The sequence below is a fragment of the Micromonas pusilla genome, assembly GCF_000151265.4.
Source record: "Micromonas pusilla CCMP1545 genomic scaffold MICPUCscaffold_9, whole genome shotgun sequence".
Lineage (NCBI taxonomy): Eukaryota > Viridiplantae > Chlorophyta > Mamiellophyceae > Mamiellales > Mamiellaceae > Micromonas > Micromonas pusilla.
This window is the reverse complement of record NW_003315890.1, coordinates 332,522-354,548: the sequence shown is the minus strand read 5'-3', so window position 1 is coordinate 354,548 and position 22,027 is coordinate 332,522. Positions and strand designations below refer to the sequence as shown.

Below are 22,027 nucleotides of genomic sequence, written 5' to 3'. Positions count from 1 at the left end.
GGCACTCGATCCCGCACATGCACGCCTGCGGGAACGCCTTCAGCAGACCCTTCACGAACGTCCCGTCGCCGCAGCCGACGTCCACGAACGTGCACGGATCTCTGTCGTTCATGACGCCGTGCTCGCGGAAAATCTTCGCCATCGTGTCCGCGTTCGTTATCCCGGGGTGCAGCGCGCGCTTCGACAGCGCCTGCCCGTCCCACCGGTTCGTCTCCGGGACCTCCTCCGGGTACCACCCCTCGCCGAGGTCGATTTTCTTGGCGCCCTCGAGAGAGCTCCGTCCCGAGCGTCCCTTCGTCGACGCCGGCGTCTTGTCCCCCTTCGGCGGGGACGAGCGTTCCATGTCCAAGAACCCGTCCACGGACACCTTCGTCGCCGGCTGCGTCCCCGCGACCGCGGTCGCGTGCGGGACGCTGCTCTTCCACCCCGCGGCCTTGCACAGCCCGGGGTGGAGCAGCAGCGTCCCGACCGGGACGACTAAGGTGAGCTCCGGCGGTTTCTTCCCGTGCACGTCGATCGACCACCCGCCGTTCTTGTACGTCTCCAGCACTTGCGTCGGCGGGAGCACCATCGAGCCCCACGCCAGCTGCGTCTGGTTGTACGCCGCCCCGGGCGGCATCTGCACGACGCGCGACAGGAAACGCGCGCACATCTCCCCGGGCTCGATGTTCACGGTGACGGACTTCACCGACGGCGGTTGGAGGTCCGAACGCACGCGCGTCCGCGCGCGCCACTGCACGGTGAGGCTCACTCTTCCGGTCCCGGGCGCGTCCGCGGAATCCCCCCTCCCCTTCCCCTCGATCGGGGACGTTTTCGCTCTCGCCGCCGCGGAGCGATCCGTCGGGCTCTTCCTCGCGCCCCGCCGCGACGTCGCGTCGACGAGCGACGTCGGCGGCGGCGAGTCGAGCAGCGACACGTCCACCGCCGAGGTCGCGGCGACGTACTGCGCCCACAGCAGCTGCCGCGCGAGCTGCTCCGGCGTCAGCTCGTTCTTGCTCTCGGACGACGAGCGATCGGTGCGCTCCGCCTGCGCGCGGCCGCCGCCTTTGCCGCCGACGTCCTTGAGCTTGCGTTCTTTTCTAATCGGCGTTCCCTTCGGTCCGACCCTTCTCCCCGGGCTCGACGTCTTCTTCCCCGGCTTGGTCGGCTTCTTCGCGCTGACCATCTCGCTCTCGTCGCCGACGACCGCCGCTCGATTCCTCTTCGCGCCCGCGGCGCCGCTCGCCTTCGGCGGCTTGCTGCTGGCGCTGGCGGTTCTCCCCGCGGCGGGCGGCCCGCGCCGCACCCGCGCCGCGACCGCGACCGCGCCCGCGGCGGACGCGGCCGCGAGCGCGCGCGTGTCGCGGTTGTCCAACCTCGACGGCTGCGCCCCGCCCCAGTGCGCGCGCATGCCCTCGGACTTGAGCGACAACACCACGGGCTCTTTCAGCCCGCTCACCGTCCCGGGGGCGTAAATCGCGGGCCCCTTCGTCCGCGGGCACAGCTTCGTGAGGAGGTTGATGTCCTGGTGCTTCTGCGACGTCTTCGGCGTGATGATCGTCGGGCCGTAGCACACGAGGCGCAAGATCGTCTCCTCCAAGGCTCTGTCCTCGTTCACCGTCGTCGCCGCGCCCGCGCCCCCGCCGGAGCTCCCGTCCACGCCTTCGTGCGAATATCTCGCCTCGTCCATCGCGAGCGCGATCGTCTCGTTCGCGAGGAAGTCCAGCGCGTCCGGGGAGTTCCGCCGGGCGGACATCTCGTTCGCGCGTGCGAGCGCGGCACACCCTCGCGGCGTGCGCACTCGACCCGCGGCGCCGTCCACGTCGCGCCGGCGAGCGCTCTCTTCTTGTGAACCATTCCCGCCGCGATTTGAACAAATTTTCTTGCGTGGCCGCACAGCACAGCTGTGCGAGTACATCACGCGTCGCGACGAGGGTCAATGCCCATACGGTGCACGTACGAATACATACATACACACGACTGCCGATGTGTGCCGACGTGAGCAAGAGGCGACGTCGTTGTTGAACAACGAAGAGAAGAACTTTCGCGGTCGCGTCCGCCGCGAGCTCGCGGGCTCGACGAGGGTTCGGTCGGCCGCGGACCGCGGGGACGATGCCGCCGCCGACCGTCGGCGTCGCGAAGACGAAGAGCAAGGAGTTCTACGACATCGTTCGGCAAATCGGTGCGTCGCCGGCTCGTTTAGGGTTGACCTCCCGCGCGCCCGAATTCGTCGTTTTCCCCGACGCGACGTCCGCTCGCGAACGCGCGCCTGACGCGCGCGTCTCCACCCCCCCACCCCGCCGTCCACCCACCCCAGGCGAATGTAAGAATAAGTCGGACGAGGACGTGATCATGCGCCGTGAGGTCATGACCCTGCGGACGCAGATGGCGTCGCCGAAGCTCGAGAAGACGAAGATGAAAGAGCTCCTCATTCGCTTGATGTACGTCGACATGCTCGGGCACGACGCGTCGTTCGGGTACATCCACGCGGTGAAAGCGACGCACGAGAGCGACATCTCTATGAAGCGCTTGGGGTACCTCGCCACGAGCGCGTTCCTGGACGAGCACCACGACCTGATCATCCTCATCGTGAACACCGTGCAGCAAGATCTGAAAACCGACAACTACCTCGCGGTGTGCGCCGCGCTGACGACGGTGTGCCGTCTCGTGAACGAGGAGACGATCCCGGCGGTGCTGACGCAGGTGGTGGATCTGTTGTCGCATCGCAAGGAGCAAGTCCGGAAGAAAGCGGTCATGGCGCTGCATCGCTTCCATCAGCGGAGCCCCTCGAGCGTCGCGCATCTGCACGGGAAGTTTCGACAGATGCTGTGCGATAAAGACCCGAGCGTGATGTCCGCGGCGCTGTGCGCGCTGCACGACCTCATACTCGCGGACGCGACGCCGCACAAGAACCTCATACCGAGCTTCGTGTCGATCCTGAAACAGATCGTCGAGCACAGGCTGCACAACTACGACTACCACAAGGTCCCGGCGCCGTTCATTCAGATCAAGCTCTTGAAAATTCTCGCCGCGCTCGGCACCGCGGACAAAGCCGCGTCGACGGAGATGTACAGCGTCCTCTCCACGTGCTTGAAACGCGGCGACAGCGGCGGGAACGTCGGCAACGCGATCGTGTACGAGTGCGTCCGAACCGCAGCGAGCATTTACCCCTCCCCCGTGCTCCTCGAGCACTGCGCCGCGGCGGTGAGTCGGTTCATCGCGTCGAGCAACCACAACCTGAAGTACGTCGGCTTGGACTCGCTGTCGTGTATCGTGAACATCAACCCGAAGTACGCGGCGGAGCACCAGATGACGGTGGTGGACTGCTTAGAAGACGCGGACGAGAGCATACGCGGCAAGACGTTGGATCTGCTGTACAGGATGACGAAGTCGCACAACGTCGAGGTCGTCGTAGAGAAGATGATCGAGTTCCTGAAGACGAGCACGGATAAGCACGTCAGGGAGAGCACCGCGGCGAGGATAGGCGAGCTCGCGGAACGGTACGCGCCGACGACGCAGTGGTTCATCGACACGATGAACGCGATGTTCGCGATCGGCGGCGACGTCGTGAAACCGACCGTGGCGCATAACTTGATGCGGCTCATCGGCGAAGGCAGCGGCGACGTCGGCGCGGACGAGACGCTGAGAAGGAGCGCGGTGAACTCGTACCTGAAACTTTTACAAACCCCGAAACTCCCGAAGGTTCTCTTGGAGGTCATCCTGTGGGTCGTCGGCGAGTACGGAACCCTGAGCGGCAGGTCCCCTGGCGAGCTCCAAGATGTCCTCTGCGGCGTCGTGGAGACGCAGCCGGACGGCGCGGCGGTGACGTCGCAGGCGATGACCGCGTGCGCGAAGCTCGCCGCGGCGTCCGCGCCGCCGGCGTTATCCCCAGCCGCGACGAAGCTGATCGAGCTCGCGGCGAGCTCGCGGGACGTGAACAAGCAGCAGCGCTCGCACGAGATCGTCGCGCTCCTGCGCGAGTCCCCCGCGTTGATCTCCGCCGCGCTGCCCGTCGATCGAAGCGGCGAGGAGCTCGGCGTGGACGAGAATTTATCCTTCATGGACGCGTTAGTGAGCAAGGCGCTCGCGGAGGGGGCGTCGCCGTACCAGCCCGTCGCCGAGCGCGCGCCGCCGCCGTCCGCGGCCGGGTTCGCGACTTCTGGTCCCGAACCCGTCGGGGCGCTGCGGTTCGACGCGTACGACGCGCCGCAGATGCCGGCGAGGGACTACGGCGCGCCCCCGGTGCGGGTGGACGCTTCGCGCGGGGCGTACGATCCGTACATCCCGCGCGAGGAGACGGCCACCGCCGCGACGGCGTCTGAACCGACGTTACGTAGGAAAGAAGGGACGTGGGGGGCGGACACCGGCTTCGTGTCCACGTCCGCGCCGGCTGAGCCTCCGGTGAAAGACGAGAAGGCGCTTCTAGCTGACGCGTTGTTCAGCGGCGTGACAACGTCTTCGCCCGCGGCGGCGGCGGCGCCGCCGGCCGCGGCGGACGACCTCTTCGGGCTCGGCCTCGCCGCACCCGCGCCGACGACGTCCGTTTCGTCACCCTTAGACGATATCTTGTCTCAGCTGAGCGTGGGCGGTGGACCGGCGCCGCCGGCGGGAGGAGGGGTTGGGCTGGAGGGGTTTCTGAACGCGCCCGCCCCGCCGGTTTCAGGCGGGTTCGATTTGTTAGGCGGCGGCGCGCCCGCGCCGACGATCGTTCCTCAGTTTGTCAGACAGAACGCGCCCGCGCCGGCGGCTCCGGTGAGGACGGATGGGATGGTCATGTCGCCAGGGATGGACGGCGTATCGCGGCCGCGAGGGAAGAAGGACCCGTTCGCCGATCTACTCGGGTGATGAAACTTAGCTAATAGGCGTTTCGAATTGCGCGCTTCCGCAACGTAGCATTTGATGTTGAGAGAAGAGCTCTTCTATTTTCTCTTACAATACCCGGCTATTCATCTGCCTGCACCTGGCAGTTGCTAATGTTTTTTTCGTTTTTTCGTTGGAAGACTAGGCTAAGCGCAAATATTACTTGCACTTACTTTCTCTTCGCGTTCTTCTTCTGCATGTCCTCGATCTGGTTGAGACCAGGCTTGAGGATGTTGTACGCAACCCAGCCGAGCACGGGCACGAACGCACCGAAGATGAGGATGCGCGCGTCGAGACCAGCGGTCTGCATCAGCTCCGTCGCGGCGTCGGCCTGCTCCGGCATGCCGAGGAGGGCAGCGGCGGAAAGGCCGGTGACACCCGCAGCGACACCACGCTTCTTCGCGTTCTTCTTCTGCATGTCCTCGATCTGGTTGAGACCAGGCTTGAGGATGTTGTACGCGACCCAGCCGAGCACGGGCACGAACGCACCGAAGATGAGGATGCGCGCGTCGAGACCAGCGGTCTGCATCAGCTCCGTCGCGGCGTCGGCCTGCTCCGGCATGCCGAGGAGGGCAGCGGCGGAGAGGCCGGTGACACCCGCAGCGACACCACGCGTCTTCGCGTTCTTCTTCTGCATGTCCTCGATCTGGTTGAGACCAGGCTTGAGGATGTTGTACGCGACCCAGCCGAGCACGGGCACGAACGCACCGAAGATGAGGATGCGCGCGTCGAGACCAGCGGTCTGCATCAGCTCCGTCGCGGCGTCGGCCTGCTCCGGCATGCCGAGGAGGGCAGCGGCGGAGAGGCCGGTGACACCCGCAGCGACACCACGCGTCTTCGCGTTCTTCTTCTGCATGTCCTCGATCTGGTTGAGACCAGGCTTGAGGATGTTGTACGCGACCCAGCCGAGCACGGGCACGAACGCACCGAAGATGAGGATGCGCGCGTCGAGACCAGCGGTCTGCATCAGCTCCGTCGCGGCGTCAGCCTGCTCCGGCATGCCGAGGAGGGCAGCGGCGGAGAGGCCGGTGACACCCGCAGCGACACCACGCTTCTTCGCGTTCTTCATCTGCATGTCCTCGATCTGGTTGAGACCAGGCTTGAGGATGTTGTACGCAACCCAGCCGAGCACGGGCACGAACGCACCGAAGATGAGGATGCGCGCGTCGAGACCAGCATTCTGCATCAGCTCCGTCGCGGCGTCGGCCTCCTCCGGCATACCCGCGAGCGCGGCGGCGGACAAGCCGAGACCGAGAGGGATACCCTTCTTACCCCTCGCGTTTTTCTCCTGCATGGAGTTAAACTGGTTCAGTCCCGGTGTCAAGATGTTGTACAGAACCCAGCCAATCGCAGGACCAAGGATCCCAAGGAAAATGAGAGCCCGGCTGTCGAAGCCCGCGACTTGGGACAGAGATTCACTGGCGGCACTTGCCTGTTCGGTGCCGAGCGCGAGGGCGCCCGCGAGCGTGAGCGCGGCGGTCTGCGATGTCGAGGGGACAGGCGTGGATCACGTCAGTTCACGTCGCGAGGAAACGTCGATCGCGCGCGGGGAGGACGCGAGAGTCCGGTTGCCGCTATTCTCGTCGAGGGCCGATCGGATTTCATTTCCCCGCGAGTTTCGAGCGAGGCGACCTCGAGCGATCGTCCCGCGCGCGCGTCCGAGGACCGCGCGCGACGCGCGTTCGCGTTCGATTCGATTCGATGAGGTCGTACAGAACGTCGACGACGCGCTTCGCGCGATACATCGCGCTCGAAGACGTCGCGCGCGCGTCGAACCCGGCCGATCGAATCGGATAGCGCGGAGGCTTCGCTGGCTTGTTACGCACCTGGCCGAGCTGAAGGTCGTCGGTCTGCGACTCGGCCGCGGCGGACGCGGAGACGCGCACCGCGGCCGGCCGGACGGGAAGCGGCTTCACCCCGACGGCGCGGAGGCCGCGGGTGGAAACCTTCGCACGAACGGAGACGCGCGCCGAGACGGCCGCGCTCAGCACCGGCATAGCGATCGAAGCCATCGTTACCGGCGTGTGTGCGAAATGAACGCCACTGGAAAAGATTTCAGTCCTCACCGGAGGCGACAGGCCCGCGCGCTGGACCAATCACGTCGAGGCAGTGAATCGCAGTGAAGCGTCGCGAATCGACGGTTTATGACTCGTCGATTTTTGTACCGTAGGGGAAACTAGACTCAGTACGCGTACGAGTACGCGTACGAAAAAATTCCCCGACCCCCGCGCCCGTAACGTTGTTTGTTTTGCCGTCGTTATTAGACACACGTCGCCGTGCACGGCTTCACGAAGAATGCTAAATTCGTCGCCTCCTATCTCCACGCCCCCCCATTTTTTGTTTCGTTCTATCTTTTCCTACGTCGTTTTGCGCCTATGTGCAAACATCGTCGACCGCGTTCATTCGTCTTCCGCGTCGTCGTCGCGCCTCACCTCATTGCCCGCGCGTCCTCCTCCTCCCCGTCTCACTTATTCGGCGGCGCGGGCAACGCCGCGGCCGCGCCGCCCGCAGTCCCCGCGGTCAGCTGCGCGAGCGGGTTCTCCTCCGTCGGGTTCGCGACTTTCCTGAACTCCGTGAGCACCGGGTATATGTTCTCGAACGCCTGGTAGATGTCCTCGCGCTTCTTCCCACCCGTGAGGACGATCTTCCCGCTGACGAAAATCAAGAGCACAATCTTAGGGACGACCATGCGGTATATCAGACCCGGGAACAGCTCCGGTTCGTACTGCGCGAAGTGCCCGTGCGACCACGCGAGGCCTTCGAGGCGAATCGGAAACTTCACGTCGCACGAGCCGACCATGTTTTGAATCTTAAACTCCTGCGTCGTCGACGGGCGAGCGAAGAGAGCGACGGTGAGCGACGGGGTCGTGGAGCGTCTCGGGTACTACGCCGCGCGCGCATCGCATCGCGGAAAGAGTATCACATCGTGTCTGCGCGCGAACGAACCTTAAACTGCGCCGGGAACCCCAGCTTCGAGATGACCTTCGCGTACTTCCTCGCCGCTTCTCTCGCGAGCGCCTCGGTCTTCGCGCCCGTGCACACCATCTTCCCGCTGCTGAATATGAGCGCGGTCGTCTTCGGCGCTCGGATGCGCATGATCGCCGCGGCGAAACGCTGAGATGATTGGGGAGGGGGAATGGAGAGCGCGCGTCGGCGATGGTGCGGGGAGGAGACGTCGCGGCGGGCGCCAATTCAGCGCGCGCGGTTGGTAAATTTAGGGTTTCCTCACCTTCGGGTTGTACTCCACGTTGCGCGCGTGGAAGGCGATCGTCTTCAAGTCGAGCTTGCAGTCCAGGTTAACGGTCGCGACGATGTTCCTGCGGTGGAGGGAGGGGAAATCAGCGTCTTCTCGAGGGCGAGGGAGCCCAGATCGGGCGAGGGAATCTGGTGCCCGTTTTTTCGCGTCACGACGAATTCGCGCGGGCGGGGCGCGTACTGTAGCGTCGGCACGATCCCGGACGGATGCACGTTGAGATCCACCGCTTCCTCCACCGCGGTCGCGGGCGCGGGGACGGTCGCGAGCGCGGCCGCGTTCGCGTCCGCCGCGGGCTGACCCGGCGCGAGCTCGGACGCCATGGCGACGTCGACGACCGAATTCGGGCGGGAGAACGACCCCTCGCTTCGTCGCACGAAGGCTTTCGAACGCCTCTCGCTTCTCGCGCCGTCGACGAGAACGAGCGGGGGAGCCCCGAGTGGGGTGCCCGGGGGGGCGCGAGCTCAGGAGAGGACCCGCAGAAGTCTTCGCGTGTTCCTCCGACCCGATCGATCCACGACCTCGAGCTTCCGGCGACAGAAGGGATGCGAGAGCGCGGACGAATCGTGCGGAGAACGCGAAGACTGTGCGCGGCACAGTGATCGCGTAAGTCGCCCTTTTGAGCATTTTCTAAAGTCTTCCACGACGCGCGCGCCCTCACATACGCGCGCCGCGGACGAGCGAACGCGCCGCTCGTCGACATGACGCTCTTCACGAAGATTACCGGCGAGGTGGACGACGCGAACGTCGAGCTCGACGCGCTGGTGCGTCCGTCTACGCGCCCTGAAAAGCGACGCGCGACGACGCGATCCGTCGTGTCGACACCTCTTGTTAAACGCGCGTCGTTCCTCGTTCTCACGCCCAGATCCCCCGACTCGATCTCGCAGGCGAGCGCGTCCGCGAGCTCCGATTCCGCGCTCGCGCGTCAAGCGCGCGTCGACGCGGTCATCGCGAAGCTCACCGCGGCGAAACCCAGCGTGGATAAGATGCACAAGTCCGCGATGGAGACGGACCCGGACAAGAAGGTGTACGGTGCCGCGATGGCGACGAAAATCGCCGCGCTGCACGCGTCGTTCGCGACGACGTGGAAGAAGTCCGAGACCGTCAAGGCGAGCATCGACCCGGCGGCCGCGGAAGAGACGATCGCGTTAGAGAAAGCGGCGAAAGCGAAAGCGGAGGCGGAGGAGGCGGAGAGGAAGAGGAAAGAAGCCGAGGCGGCGGCGGCGGAGGCGGCGCGCGTCGCCGCGGAAGCCGCCGCGGCGGAGGCGAAACGCAAAGAAGAGGAAGAGAAGCAGCGAGCGATCGAAGAAGAGAAGAAGAAGGTCGAGCAGGCGAAGCTTCAGAAGATCGCGGACGAGAAGGCTGCGAAGGAAGCGGAGGAGGCTTCCAAGGCGGCGGCGGCGAAAGCGAAAGAAGAGGAAGCCGCGGCGGCAAAGAAGAAACGCCAGGAAGAAGCCGCGGAGAAGAAAGCCGCGCTCGTCGCGCGCGTCGCCGCCGCGACGACGTCGCCGTCCCCGAGCACTCCCGCGGCCGCGGCGGCGCCGTCCCCGCAGCCGTCCCCGTCGTCGTGGGGAAACGTTCGGCACATCGCCGGCGGCGCGACAGAACTCAGGGCGACGCTCGAGGAGGCGTCCGCCGCGGACGCGTTGTGCGTCGTGGACTGGTCGATGACGACCTGCGGGCCGTGCCAGCGCGTGAAGCCGATGTACGAGCAGATGGCGCGGTCGTGCGCTAACGCGCTGTTCGTCGGGATCGACGTGCAGGCGTCGAGCGCGAACGCGGACCTCGCGAGGAAGGCGGCGGTGACCGCGTTTCCGACGTTTCATCTGTATAAAAAAATGCAGAGAGTCGCGGAGATGCGAGGCGCGGACGTCCCCCGCCTGGCGCAGCTCATCGCGACGCACGGCGGTCCGATCGCGCCCGCCGCCGCTTCCAGCGGCTCTGACGACGAGCCGCTGCCGACGACGGAGGAGATGCAGAGAGACATCGGTAAGGCGCTCGCGACGCTGCGCGGCTCCGTCGCGGAGATGAGCGAATTCATCACCTCGGTGAAGACGCTGCTGACGTTCGTGGGCAACGTCGTGAACCACCCGGGGGACTCCAAGTACGCGCGCGTGCGGACGACGAACGCGACGTTCCAGAGCCGCTTAGGACGGCACCCCGGCGGCGTCGCCGCGATGGAGGCGTTCGGGTTCAAGCGCGTGGACGAGGGCGGACCGGACGACGCGCTCGTGATTTCCCCGCGCGCGGCGGCGCACCCGGCGCTGCCGCAGATGCGCGCGCTGCTCGAGAGCGCGATTCCCGCGGATCAGCGGGATCCCGCGCCGGCGCCGACACCGCCGAGCTTGGGAGGGATGGGCGCGATGGGCGGTTTCGGCGGGCTGGGAGGGATGGGCGCGGGCGCGGGCGCGGGCGCGGGCGGGATGCCGAGCCAGCAGGAGATCATGGAGCAGCTCGCGTCGAACCCCGCGGCGCTGAACTCGTTCTCGTCGATGCTGCGGGCAAACCCGAACATGATTCAGCAGGCCGCGGCGGCGAACCCGGCGATGGCGGCCGCGCTGGCCGCGAACCCGCAGCTCGCGCAGCAGGTGGCGTCCATCGCGTCCAACCCGGAGCAGCTCGCCGCATTGTTGAACGACCCGACCGCGCGCGCGACGATGATGGCGGGCGGGATGGGCGGGCCAGGAGACGCCGGCGGGTTCGGAGGGATGGGGGGGATGCCGCCGATGCCTCCGCCGCCGCCTGATTTCGCGCCGCAAGGGATGACCGAGGACGAGATGCTCGCGGAGGCGCTCCGGCGGTCGATGGAGGAGGAAACCGTGGGCGGCGGCGGCGGCCCCCCCGGAGACGCGGCGGATCCGCCGCCGCCGCCGCCGCCGTAGTCGTCGTGAGCGTTCGCCTTCTTGTACACTAGGGGTTCGTCTCGGCTATTACAAACTCGGAATATGATACCCGCCCCTTCGAGCTACTTCTTCGCCTTCTCCTTCGGCTCGACCTTTGTCCAGCTCGTGTCCCACACGTGCTTCCAGATGTCCTCCTTGAGCTTGTCCGATTTCTCCATCATGTTCTTGTACCGCTGCTCGTTGATCGTGTTCTCGCGCGTGATCTCCTTCCTGTGATGCAAGCACTCGAAGTAGTCCTCGCGCAGGTCGTTGCACTCGCTCGGGTCGTCCGCGGTGGACATGCACTGCGGTGACGGACGGGGGTGAGAGAGCGATCGTCAGAGAAAATTTAGGGTTGGGCGTGAGCGTCGAGCGCGCGCGAGAGAGGACGCACCCTGGAGAAGTTCCTCCACACGGGGGTGCAGCGCCCCTCCGTGCCCTTGGCTCCGAAACCGGACGCCATCTTGTGCACCGAAGCGTGCGCGCCGTGGTATGCGACTTCCGCGACCCTTCCGCGCGATCGCTTAAAAATCAACCGACCGCGCGCGGCGACCGAAAAAGCCACGACGAAGTTCAAACGTTACACCCACAGGTAGAGAGCGCGTGGGCGGTGGCATGGCGGAAGACGGCGCGCGTCCGCGCGTGAGCCACCCGCCGCGGCCGTCATCGCGCGATAGCTCGAACGGCCCGTGTCGATACGACGACGACGACGACGCGGACGCGCCCGTTCGCCCCATTCGCGACGACGAAGAGAACGCCAGCGAATGGGATCTCGTCTCGAACCGCGTCCTCACCGCGCTCGTGAGCGGCGACGCGAGCAACAGGCACCCGCGCGAGCTCAAGGCGAGGACGCTGCGACGGACCCTCGACGCGTACAAGGACGAGAACGACTCCCTGGGCGAGGCCCTGATGTCCATGAAAGCCGCGCTGCAGGCGGCGAACGAGGAGAAGACGAAAGCGATTAAAGCGCGCGACGTCGCCGTGAGCGCGGGGGAGTCGCTCAGAGAGACCTTGGAGCGAAACGCGGACGCGACCGGCGCGCTCGCGAGGGCGAACGACGAGCTGAAGAGCTTGAAAAAACAGCTCGCGGACGTGGAGCAGCTCGCGTGCGACTTGCGAGACGACCTGCAAGTCGCGGAGAACGCGAGGGATCACTTCGAGAGAAAAGCCGCGGACGCGCTCGCCGCCGTCGCCGCGGCGACGCACGAGAACGAGGCCGCGGCGGAACTTCGAGACCGCGTGCAAGACCTGGAGAGGTACGCGACCGTGCACGCCGCGCAGGCGGGGATCGTCCAAGGCCTCGAGGTTGTCCTCGCGGAAGCTCGCGAAGCCGCCGCGAGCGCCAACGCGGATCGAGAATCTCAGGCGGCGCTGTGGAGGGAACGACTGAAACGCGCGGAGAAGGACCATCTCGCGGAGCTGTCGCGCCTGAGAGCGCGCGTCGCGGACGCGGAGAACGGGTTAGACGCGAAGCGCGCGGAGCTCAAGAACGAGATCGAGCGGCGGCACGCGCTCGAGACGAGGCTCGCGGACGCGTTGAAGCGCGAGCGGCGAACGAAAGCGGATCAACACGGCGCCGCGGAGAGCTTGCGTCTGATGGCTCAGCACGAGCACGTGCTCAGAGAGGCTGCGCGGACGAACGGGGAGACGATCGCACGCATGCGCGACGACGCCGCGACGGCCGCGGCGAGATGCGAGCGCGCGACCGAGCACGTGGCTTTGCTCACGCGCGAGGTCGCGGCGTCGACGGCGCGCGCGGAAGCCGCCGAGGCGGAGGCGGAGGCGGCGAGGGAAGAGGCGAGAAACGCGTGGGCGGGGAGGGTGGGCGTGAGCGGATACGACGCCGCGCGACGCGCGGGACGAGGCGTCGCCGTGGACGCGGACCCGGACGTCCCGCTGCTCGTCGCCGCGGCCGTGAGGGTCGGCGAGAGCAGCCCGAACTCGTTCGCGGCGGGCATGCGCGTCGGCGTCGGCGGCGGCGGCGGCGCGCGCGGCGACGGATCCCCCGCGTCCGAGGCGACGTCGAGCTCGACGTCGTGTTCCCCTCCCGGCGGCGGCGAAGGGTTCGTCCGTGGGCGGTGGATCGAGTCCGTCGGCCCGGAAGTCGCGGAGGAGCTCGTGCACGCGCTCGCGAGGGAGGTTGCGGAGTCGCGGGCGAGGGAGACGGCGCGCGGGGAGGAGCTCCTTCGCGCGCGGGAGTCTCGGAACGACGCGCAGCGGGCTCTGCTCGCGGAGGTGCACCGCGTGCACGAGCTCGAGCGCATGCGCGTGTGCGACGTCAGAGAGCTCCAGGCGGCGGAGCAGCGCGCGAGGAACGCGACCGCGGCGGTGCTCGGGATGAGGGACCAGCTCGCCGGCGTCGTCGGAGAAAAAGCGCGTCGGCGCGGGCTCGGCGACGGCGACGACGGCGGCGGCGACGACGGCGGCGACGACGGCGAGAACGGGCGCGGCGCGGGCGATGGAGGGGAGGCGCTCGGTCCCGGCGTGGATGACGACGCGGACGACGCGCCGACCCTGGGAGACGTGAACGTCGCCGGGGCGCCAGACCCGATGGAGGGGTTCGGTCGCGACCCGCCGCCGCCGTTGCGAAGGCTGTATCGAAGCTCGATCGAGCGTCAGCCGCCGCCGCCGCGACTGCCGGTGTTTTCCGTGTTCTAGACGACAGCGCGTCCTTCATAATACCTTAGCTACGACGTGCGTGTATTAATAACGCGACCATATGAATAAATCACGACGACTCGATCTGCTCGACGATCTCCTCCAGCGTGAGCTCGTCGCCGTGGCTGTACACGTTCCCCCAGCAGTCTTTCCGCATCGGCAGCCCCGTCCTCGTCGTGTGCACCTTGTGCATCACCCACTACGCTAATCCAGCCGGTCGCATCTCGCCGGGTCGAAGCTCGGCTTCAACACCTGATTCGTCGTCCGGCGGGTGGCCGTGGAACGTGACCCTTCGTCCTTCCCTTCCTCGTTCCTCGTGCCAGAGCGCGCCGGCGTCCTCGACGTTCGGTTCCGACGTGGGCGGTTTCGAGTATATCGGTTGCGCGGAGGTGTCGCAGCCCGCGCGATGTCTTTCCGCGTACGCCGCGCGGGGCCCCGGCGCGCGCGTTTCGCTGAAGCGCGAGATGCTCGCGCTCACGGGAGGGTACACGTCCAAGTCCTTCGCGGCCGCCTGCGTCGTTCAGTGGAGGGGTCGACGGACGGATTAGATCTCGAGCGATTTCGCGCGACGAGCGATAGCTCTCGGCGAGGATTGGGAAACGCGCGCACCTCGAGTTCGTCCGCGGTGAGTTCGTGCCCTTGTCTCGTCCGCGACCGCACGGGGAGAACATCGCGCGCGCCGAACGTCATGTCATTCACGCCGAACGCCATAGCTCGCGTATCGTCGTGTCGCGCCGCGAGAGGAATGCGCGTGTTTCTCGGAAGGGAAGTCCCGTTACCCGTTTTGGGAATGGATTTTCTTGTTCAAGTCTTTCTGCTAGCTAGCTGCTACCTGCACGCGTGCTCGTCACGCCCCACGCTTCACCGCGAACCATCGCTCTACGTTATCGTCCGTGCACTTTCCAAAGGTACTGATCTGATTGGCGATTCTCGCGATCGCCCGCTCCGACGGGTTTTGGACGCCCGCCTTGAAGAGCTCGTTCAGACGCTCGAGCTGCGCCGCGGTCGGCTCCCACTCTTCAGAGTCTTCGTCCGACGTCGTCTCGTCCTCGCCGTCGTCGTCGTAATGGATCAGCTTACTCCGCGGTCTCCCTCTCGGCGACACGACCAACCGCGACAGTTCCTCGTGCGACAGGTCCTCCTTGTCGCCGTCTTCGTACTTCACAAAGTACGGCAGCTTCTGGTCTTTGTCGTCCACCTCCCGCACGACCCCCTTGAACCACTCGCCGTCGAACATTTTTCGAATCTTCGTGCCGACGGGGAAGTAATCCGTCCGCGCCGCGTTTTTCCGCGGCGCGTACTTCCTCGCCGGCGGGGTCGCGCGGGATACGACCCGTTTGGGGCGGTCAACCTCGCGCGGGGCGTCGTTCTCTTCCTCCCTGCGACGCTTCCCGTCGCCCGCCCGCGTGGGCGCTTTCTCCGCCGAACGCTTCTTCGAAGGCTGCTCCCGGCGCTCGCGCAGCGGCGGCGGAGACGGCTCTCGAGACGGTTCCTTCGCCTTCTCCTTCGCCTTCTCCTTCTCCGCGTCGAGCTCGGACTTGAGATTCGCCTCGAACTCTTTCACTTTCTCTTTCACTCTCGCGTCCACCGCCGCCGTGAGCTTCGCCTCCATCTCTGTCTGCATCTCTGTCACCCTCGCCTCGATCGTCTTCGCGATGACGTCCTCCGCGGCGGGCGCGGAAGACGGAGGGGTCGCGACGCGCGGTTCGCCGACGCGCACTCTTTCCTCGCGTAAGATGCGCTCCACGTCCGCGACGTCGCGCGCGACGACGTCCCCGGTCGGGGACACCGCGACGACGCGCGCGATGGCTTTCCACCCGACCGCGCCCATCGTGTCGAGCCGCGCCTGCGCTCTCTGAATCATCGCCGCGGTCACGATCTCCGCGTCCCCCGCGCCGTCGTCGTCGTCGTCGTCGTCGTCGTTCGCGCGCGCGACGGCAACGGGGCGCGGACCCACCTCGACGTTCGTCGGACTTTCCTCGACGTTCATCGGCGGCGCGAGATCGGGATCGGGTTCGGCGGCGTCGTTCACGTTCGCTTCTCGTTCCCGCTCTGCCAACTCCTTCTTGTAGTATCGCAAGAACTTCTTCACCAAGTCGAAGTTCTCGTGGTTACCGGTGTCCAACCCCATGCTCTGAACGATGAAATATGGCAGTGCCTTGCCCTGCGGCTCGAGCTCGGCGATGGCTGTCTTGAACTTCGCCCACACCCGTGCCTCTATCTTATATACCTTCTTATATATCTTTCCGAAGCCCTTCTCCTCGTCGAGCTGCTTCACGCAGCCCCTCACCGTCTCAAGGCAGTGTGCATTCTCAGTGTCCAACCCCAACCTCTCTGCGATGAAGTAGGGCACCGCCTTGCCCTCCCGCTCGAGCGCGGCGAACGCGCCCTTGAACTCCGCCCACGCCTCTTCCGCGCTCGTCATGACCGCCGCTCCCGCGAGAAGGGGCGCACCGAACTCGCGCTCGTTCAAGCGCACCGCGAGCTCCGCGGCCAAACATGAGTCGCTACCTTTGTACGACATCTCGACGCGATCTCGAGATCCTCCGCGCGCGTCCCGCCCTCGTGCGCCCGCGAATGGCGCGCGACTACTCGGAGGAGACGAACAGAATTTCAGATCGCCCGAGACTAGTCATGAGAGGTACGAACCCCGAGAGTGGGCACCACTCCGAGACGCGCCTCGGCGTCGTCGTCATGACCGCCGCTCCCGCGAGCGCGCGCGACCCCGCGCTCGCGACCGGGTCCGGGTCGCTGTACAACCATCTCATGATGTTCGCGTGGCTCGGCGTCGTCCACGCCGTCGTCGCGCTCGTCGCGGTCGCGTGTTACTTCCTCCCGCATCCGGTGGCGACGTGCGCGATCGCGCTCGTCGCGCTCGCAGCGCTGACGCCGGTGACCACGCCGCACCCGGCGTGGGGGCTCGCGATCGCGCGCGCGATCACGAAGGCTGCGGTGAGGTACTTCCCCCTCACGATGGAGTGGGAGGACGAGCGCGCGTACTTGGACGCCGCGGCGAAGGGCGTCCCCGCGGTGATCGGCCTGGAACCGCACAGCGTCCTGCCGCTGTCCATCGTCGCGTTCGGGAACTACTTCTTCTTCACCGAGAGCACGCCCGAGTGCGTGCGGAACTCGAGGGCGCTCGCGACCGGGACGATCTTCGTGATTCCCGTCCTGAAGCACCTGTGGTCGTGGCTCGGCATGGACGCGATATCGCGGCGAGCGATGAAAACGCTGCTCGACGATGGACGCTCGGTGCTCATCATCCCCGGCGGCGTCGCGGAGTGCCTCCAGATGCGCCCCGGGGTGGAGACGATCTACTTGAAGAAGCGCTTCGGATTCGTCAAGCTCGCGATCCAAACCGGCGCGTCGCTCGTGCCCGCGTTCACGTTCGGGCAGACGCGGTCATACTCGTACTGGCGCCTGGGGCCGCCGCTCGTGCCGCACGTCGTCGCGGAGGTCTTCGCGCGCGCGTGCAGGGTGGCGCCGATGGTGTTCTGGGGGAAGTGGGGGTCGCCGATACCGAACATGGTACCGATGCACACCGTGGTCGGGAAGCCGATACCGGTGAAGAAACAATCCGAGCCGTCGAACGAGTACGTCCAGGAGAAGCTGAACGAGTTCGTCGCGGCGATGGAATCTTTGTACGCGCGGCATAAGGGGAAGCACGGGTACGCGGAATCCACGCTCGTCGTCCTGTGAGCGACGCGGACGCGTACTGTATCATAGGCGGGTGTTGGGGGACGAGAGGGGATGCGATAGCGAGTTGATTAACGACGAACGAAACGAACGCGCGTGAAACGCGCTCGAGAACCGCGCGCGCTCGCGTCGGGGGCATTAAATTTCCGCCCACACGATCAAATCGATCGTGGAGTTTACGATAAAAAATATTGAAAGAGGATTTTCATCGCAAGAGCCGATCAAGCTAAACTCGTGAAAAACCGCCTTCAAAAAGCGCGATCGAGATGCTCGCTCGCTCGCTCGCGCACACCTCGCCGCGCGCGAGCGTCATCATGCCTCAGACGCTCCGCGCTCCCGTCACCGCCGCGGCGCGCGCGCGTGCGCCGGATGCGACACTCCGTAGATCGCGCGTGACCCCCCTCCGCGCGAACGCTCGCGCGGCGAAGCGACGCGTCCTCGTCATCTTCGCCGCCGCGTCGTCCGCGCCGATCGTCGCCGCCGCGTCAGGGGACGCGAAGACGAACGTCCTCGTCGTCGGCGGCGGCGGTCGCGAGCACTCGCTGTGCTGGCGTCTGAGGCAGTCCCCGACGTGCGGAAACCTGTTCTGCACCCCGGGGAACGCCGGGATCGCGAGCGAGGACGGCGTCGAGGTCGTTCGCGTGAACGAGTCCGATCACGCCGCGGTCGTGAAGTTCTGCGAGGAGAAGGGCGTCGGCCTGGTCGTCGTCGGCCCGGAGGCGCCGCTCGTGGACGGCCTCGCGGACTCGCTCGCGGCGGCAAAGATCCCGTGCTTCGGCCCGTCCAAGTCCGCGGCGCGTCTGGAGGGATCGAAGGGCTTCCTCAAGGACCTCCTCAAGAAGTACGACATCCCCACGGCGAAGTACGAACGCTTCACGGACCCGGAGAAGGCCAAGGCGTACATCAAGAGCGAGGGCGCGCCGATCGTCGTGAAGACGGACGGCCTCGCCGCGGGGAAGGGCGTCATCGTCGCCATGGACCTCGACACCGCGCTCGCGGCGGTGGACGACATGATGCTCAACGCCGCGTTCGGCGCCGCCGGGGACGAGATCGTCGTCGAGGAGTTTCTCACCGGCGAGGAGGCGAGCTTCTTCGCGGTCGTCGGCGGCGGCGTCGCGGTCCCGCTCGTGGGCGCGCAGGATCACAAGCGCGTCGGCGAGGGCGACACCGGGCTGAACACCGGCGGGATGGGCGCGTACTCTCCCGCGCCCGTGCTCACGCCGGAGATGGAGGCGAAGGTGATGAAGACCATCGTGCAGCCCACCGTGGACGGGATGGCCGCGGAGGGGTGCCCGTTCACGGGCGTCATCTTCGCGGGGCTGATGATCGAAGGCGACGACGTGAAGCTTCTCGAGCACAACGTGCGGTTCGGCGACCCGGAGTGCCAGTGCCTCATGGTGCGCATGAAATCCGACCTCGTCGAACTGTTATCGCGCGCGGCGACGGGCGCGTTGGACGGCTCGGAGAAGCTCGAGTGGAGCGACGACGTCGCGATGAACGTCGTCGTCGCCGCGAACGGGTACCCCGGGTCGTACGCCAAGGGCGAGGTCATCGAAGGCCTCGACGACGCGGACGCGCTGCCGGGGGTGAAGGTGTTCCACGCCGGCACCGCTTCGAACGCGGACGGGGAGATCGTCAGCGCGGGCGGGAGGGTGCTCGGCGTCGTCGCCGTCGGGGACGACATCGCCGAGGCGGCGAAGCGCGCGTACGACGGCGTGGACGCGATCGTGTGGCCGGGCGGGTTCGTGCGACGGGACATCGGGTGGCGCGCGATCGCGCGCGACGAGAAGAAGAAGTGAGCTACGCGGTTCTCTAATATTAAACTACGGTCGCGGTCTATTTTGAGTTTCTCTCGCGTCGAACGCGTTCAAAAGGCTCGCCCTCGTCGCCGCCAGCGCGGCGCGCGTCTCCTCCGCCGCGCGCAACGCCGCCGCGGGATCGTTCGCGTAGCTCTTCGTGACGTGCGCGTCGCGCGTCGCGTCGAAGAAAACCGCGGCGTCGTCCGTCGCCCCACGCGCGGGCGCCTCCGGAGGCAGCACGCCGACCGGCCGCGGCTCTTCGACCCACCCCCCCTCCCCCGCGACGGAGGCCTTCGCGCTTCTCAGCACGGAGAGCAGCGCTTCCTCGCGAGCGGCGGCGTCGACGACGTCCCTCGCGCGCTCTTCCGCCTCTCTCACCGCGGCGTCGCACCTCGCCTCCGCGGCGTCGCACCTAGACTTCGCCTCTCTCGCGACGGCGTCGCGTCGAGCTTCCGCGTCCGCTGCGGCGTCTTTCGCCGCGGCGGCTTCCGCGGCGGCGACTTCCGCCGCCGTCTTCAACTTCGACGCCAACGCTTCCGCGGCGTTCGCTCGGCGTTCGTTCTTATTCGCGCGCATCGCGGACGCGTCCGCGTTCGATTCCGCGATGTGCGCGCGCGCGATCGATTTCACGGCTTCCTCGTCCGCGGAAGCCGCGCGTTCCTCCGCGGCGAGCTTATCCGCCTTGGCCGCCTGAAACGCGGTTCGCAACGCGTTGCACTCCGTCCGCGCGGTGATCATCTCCGCCTTCGCGATGCTCGCCTCGGTCGTCGCCTCCGTCGCTTTCGCTTCCGCGGTTTCCGCGCGCGCGTTCGCGGCCGCGGCGGCGACCGAAGCGGCGTTGTTCTCCTCCAGCGCGAGCTTCAGCTCCGCCTCCAACTTTCGCTCTCGCGCGTGAAGTTTCTCCTGCTCGAGCCCGGCGGCTTTCCTCGCCGCCGCGGTCGCGTCTCGAAGCGCGCCCGCTTTCGCCTCCTCCGCGAGCTTCGCGCCTTCCACGCCCGCGGCTTCGCTGATCTCGAGCTCGGCTTCGAGGCGCGCGGCGCGTTCTTGCGCCTCGCGGAGCCTCTCCTTCAGATACTTGATCGCCTCGTTCTCCGCGTCTCGGTCCTCCGCCTCGAAGAGCGCCTTCTCCGCGGATTCCGCGCGCGCGGCCGCGTCCGTCGCCGCCGCCGCGGAGGCGTCCGCGGCGCGGCGCGCAGCCTCCGCGTCCGCGGCGCTCTCCGCCGCTCTCGCGTCCGCCGCCGCGAGCTCGGCTTCGAGTTCGTCGATTCGCGCGGCGGCGACGGACGCGGCGACGGCGGCGGAGGCGGCGTCCGACGCCGCCGTCTGCCTCACCGCCGCGAGCTCGTCCGCGACGCTCTCCGCAGCCTGAAGCCTGCGTTCGAGCTCGCCGGAACATTCCTCGACCGCGTTGAGCGCGTTCTCCATCTCGCCCGCGTACGCGCGGTCCTTCCCCGCGGTTTCCTTCGCGTTCGAGGCAGCCTCTGACGCGATCGTGGCGGCGTTTTCCGCGGCGAACAGCTTCGCGGCGAACTCCCTCGTCTTCTCGTCGAGTTCGTCTTCCGCCTTCTCAGCGCGCGTCTCCGCCGCGGCCGCGCGAGCGTTCGCCTCCGCGGCGACGGCTTCGTGTCTCTCCGCCGCGTCCGCGGCGCGTCTCGCGTTCTCTCGCGAGTTTTCAATCGCGCGAACCAAGTCGTTCACGCGCGCCTCTAACTCCCTCCGTCGAGACTCGAACTCGCGCTCTCTGAGCCGCACCGTCTCGTCCGATTGCATCCGCGTCTCGCGCGTTCGCGCCTCCCACTCCATCTCCACCGCGCGCGCTTTCTCCTTCGCGAGTATCTCCGCCGCCTGCGCGGTGGCGACGACGCGCGCGAGTTCCCGCGCCGCGTTCGACGCCGCCGCCTCCGCGGCCGCGATCCTCGCGCGCATGTCCCCTTCCCTCTCCCCCGCGGTCTCGAGCGCGCGCGCGAGCGCGCCGAGGGCCTTATCCCCGCCCGGTCGTTGGTTCACGAACCCGGGACCGGCGCCGATCGGACCGCCCGGAGTTATCGCGTCGACGTCGAACGTCACCCCGGCGGATGTTTTCATCGCCGCGACGTCCGCCATCATCCGCGTCAGAACCTCCTCTTTCGCTCTGATCTCCGCGCGCGCGTCCTCCTCCCGCTTCGCCGCGGCCGCGACGTCCGCTCTGAGCGCGGACTCGCGTCGCGCGAGGTCGTCTCGCAGCGCGTCCCTCGACGCGAACTCGCCGGCGGCTTCGGACGCCGTCGTCGCCGCCGCCGCCGCCTCCGCGCGCGCGAGTCGCTCTTCCAGGTCCGCGCGCTCCTCCTTGAGGGACACGATCTCGTCCGAGGCTGCCTCGCGCGCCGCCTCCGCGGCCGCGGTCGCGCGCGCGGCGTCGTCCGCTTTCGCCTTCGCGCTCGTCTCCGCGTCTTTCGCCGCTCGAAGGCGCTCGCGGAGCTCGTCGAGCAACTCCGACGCGTCCTTCGCGTCCTCGAGGACGCGCCGGCCCGCGGCTTTCCTCGCCGCCTCCGCGAGCTGCTTCCCGAGCGCGGCCTCGCGCTCCTCCGAGGCCGCGAGCCGCGAGCGCAGGTCCCTCACCTCGATCTCGAGCGCGGCGAGGCGCGTGCTGGACGCGGCCTCCGCGCGCGCGGCGGGCTCTCGGTCGGCATCGGCGTCGTCGGTGGTCTCCGCGTCTGCTTCTAGGTGCGGTCGCAGCCGCGCGACGAGCTCGACTTTGAGCCCGGTCGTCGGCAGCCCGCGCTTCTTCAGCTCCGCCTTGAGCTCGCCCACTTTCAGAGCGTCGACGTCCATCGTTCCCGGCGGGCGGCGCCGCGCCGCGCGAGACGGTGTGTCGCTCATCGCGTTGTCAAATCTCAAACGGAAAGTCCAAGAAGTCGTCC

General features: G+C 67.2%; 12 protein-coding genes across 12 annotated transcripts in view; 5 read left to right on the top strand and 7 right to left on the bottom strand.

Annotated features, from left to right (window-relative positions):
* MICPUCDRAFT_48057 (uncharacterized protein) overlaps positions 1 to 1,735 on the bottom strand; it is a gene marked incomplete at its 5' end in the record, with an annotated part of 3,191 nt that extends 1,456 nt beyond the window's left edge. Inside the window, one exon of the mRNA XM_003060871.1 lies at positions 49 to 1,735. Coding sequence (XP_003060917.1) covers positions 49 to 1,735 — 1,687 coding nt within the window. The remainder of the gene's footprint in view (positions 1 to 48) is intronic.
* Positions 1,736 to 2,091: 356 nt separating this feature from the next.
* MICPUCDRAFT_34904 (uncharacterized protein) lies at positions 2,092 to 3,540 on the top strand (the record flags this gene model as incomplete). Its single annotated transcript, XM_003061126.1, has 2 exons — positions 2,092 to 2,161; positions 2,297 to 3,540. Coding segments are annotated over 2 exons (1,314 nt in total), but the record flags the coding sequence as incomplete, so codon positions are not given.
* A 1,343-nt stretch (positions 3,541 to 4,883) lies between these two features.
* On the bottom strand, positions 4,884 to 6,851 carry PSBY (photosystem II PsbY protein; the record flags this gene model as incomplete). Its single annotated transcript, XM_003060870.1, has 3 exons — positions 4,884 to 5,392; positions 6,050 to 6,319; positions 6,666 to 6,851. The coding sequence occupies 3 exons, from the start codon at positions 6,849 to 6,851 to the stop codon at positions 5,009 to 5,011; spliced, it is 840 nt and encodes a 279-aa protein (XP_003060916.1). The 3' UTR covers positions 4,884 to 5,008.
* Positions 6,852 to 7,303: 452 nt separating this feature from the next.
* On the bottom strand, positions 7,304 to 8,415 carry MICPUCDRAFT_19913 (transcription elongation-nucleosome displacement protein; the record flags this gene model as incomplete). Its single annotated transcript, XM_003060869.1, has 4 exons — positions 7,304 to 7,657; positions 7,786 to 7,953; positions 8,069 to 8,156; positions 8,276 to 8,415. 4 exons carry the CDS (start codon positions 8,413 to 8,415, stop codon positions 7,304 to 7,306), a joined length of 750 nt encoding a protein of 249 aa, XP_003060915.1.
* A 1,278-nt stretch (positions 8,416 to 9,693) lies between these two features.
* MICPUCDRAFT_19725 (uncharacterized protein) lies at positions 9,694 to 9,996 on the top strand (the record flags this gene model as incomplete). The annotated part of the gene is made up of 1 exon (XM_003061125.1): positions 9,694 to 9,996. A coding segment is annotated over one exon (303 nt), but the record flags the coding sequence as incomplete, so codon positions are not given.
* Positions 9,997 to 11,057: 1,061 nt separating this feature from the next.
* Positions 11,058 to 11,437, bottom strand: MICPUCDRAFT_60640 (uncharacterized protein; the record flags this gene model as incomplete). Its single annotated transcript, XM_003060868.1, has 2 exons — positions 11,058 to 11,279; positions 11,369 to 11,437. 2 exons carry the CDS (start codon positions 11,435 to 11,437, stop codon positions 11,058 to 11,060), a joined length of 291 nt encoding a protein of 96 aa, XP_003060914.1.
* A 152-nt stretch (positions 11,438 to 11,589) lies between these two features.
* On the top strand, positions 11,590 to 13,632 carry MICPUCDRAFT_60639 (uncharacterized protein; the record flags this gene model as incomplete). Its single annotated transcript, XM_003061124.1, has 1 exon — positions 11,590 to 13,632. The coding sequence occupies one exon, from the start codon at positions 11,590 to 11,592 to the stop codon at positions 13,630 to 13,632; it is 2,043 nt and encodes a 680-aa protein (XP_003061170.1).
* Positions 13,633 to 13,831: 199 nt separating this feature from the next.
* On the bottom strand, positions 13,832 to 14,343 carry MICPUCDRAFT_60638 (uncharacterized protein; the record flags this gene model as incomplete). The annotated part of the gene is made up of 2 exons (XM_003060867.1): positions 13,832 to 14,143; positions 14,242 to 14,343. 2 exons carry the CDS (start codon positions 14,341 to 14,343, stop codon positions 13,832 to 13,834), a joined length of 414 nt encoding a protein of 137 aa, XP_003060913.1.
* Positions 14,344 to 14,411: 68 nt separating this feature from the next.
* On the bottom strand, positions 14,412 to 16,156 carry MICPUCDRAFT_60637 (uncharacterized protein; the record flags this gene model as incomplete). Its single annotated transcript, XM_003060866.1, has 1 exon — positions 14,412 to 16,156. The coding sequence occupies one exon, from the start codon at positions 16,154 to 16,156 to the stop codon at positions 14,480 to 14,482; it is 1,677 nt and encodes a 558-aa protein (XP_003060912.1). The 3' UTR covers positions 14,412 to 14,479.
* A 170-nt stretch (positions 16,157 to 16,326) lies between these two features.
* Positions 16,327 to 17,331, top strand: MICPUCDRAFT_19637 (uncharacterized protein; the record flags this gene model as incomplete). Its single annotated transcript, XM_003061123.1, has 1 exon — positions 16,327 to 17,331. The coding sequence occupies one exon, from the start codon at positions 16,327 to 16,329 to the stop codon at positions 17,329 to 17,331; it is 1,005 nt and encodes a 334-aa protein (XP_003061169.1).
* A 311-nt stretch (positions 17,332 to 17,642) lies between these two features.
* Positions 17,643 to 19,127, top strand: MICPUCDRAFT_20099 (uncharacterized protein; the record flags this gene model as incomplete). Its single annotated transcript, XM_003061122.1, has 1 exon — positions 17,643 to 19,127. The coding sequence occupies one exon, from the start codon at positions 17,643 to 17,645 to the stop codon at positions 19,125 to 19,127; it is 1,485 nt and encodes a 494-aa protein (XP_003061168.1).
* Positions 19,128 to 19,151: 24 nt separating this feature from the next.
* On the bottom strand, positions 19,152 to 21,938 carry MICPUCDRAFT_41242 (uncharacterized protein; the record flags this gene model as incomplete). The annotated part of the gene is made up of 1 exon (XM_003060865.1): positions 19,152 to 21,938. One exon carries the CDS (start codon positions 21,936 to 21,938, stop codon positions 19,152 to 19,154), a length of 2,787 nt encoding a protein of 928 aa, XP_003060911.1.
* Between the last annotated feature and the right edge of the window lie 89 nt (positions 21,939 to 22,027).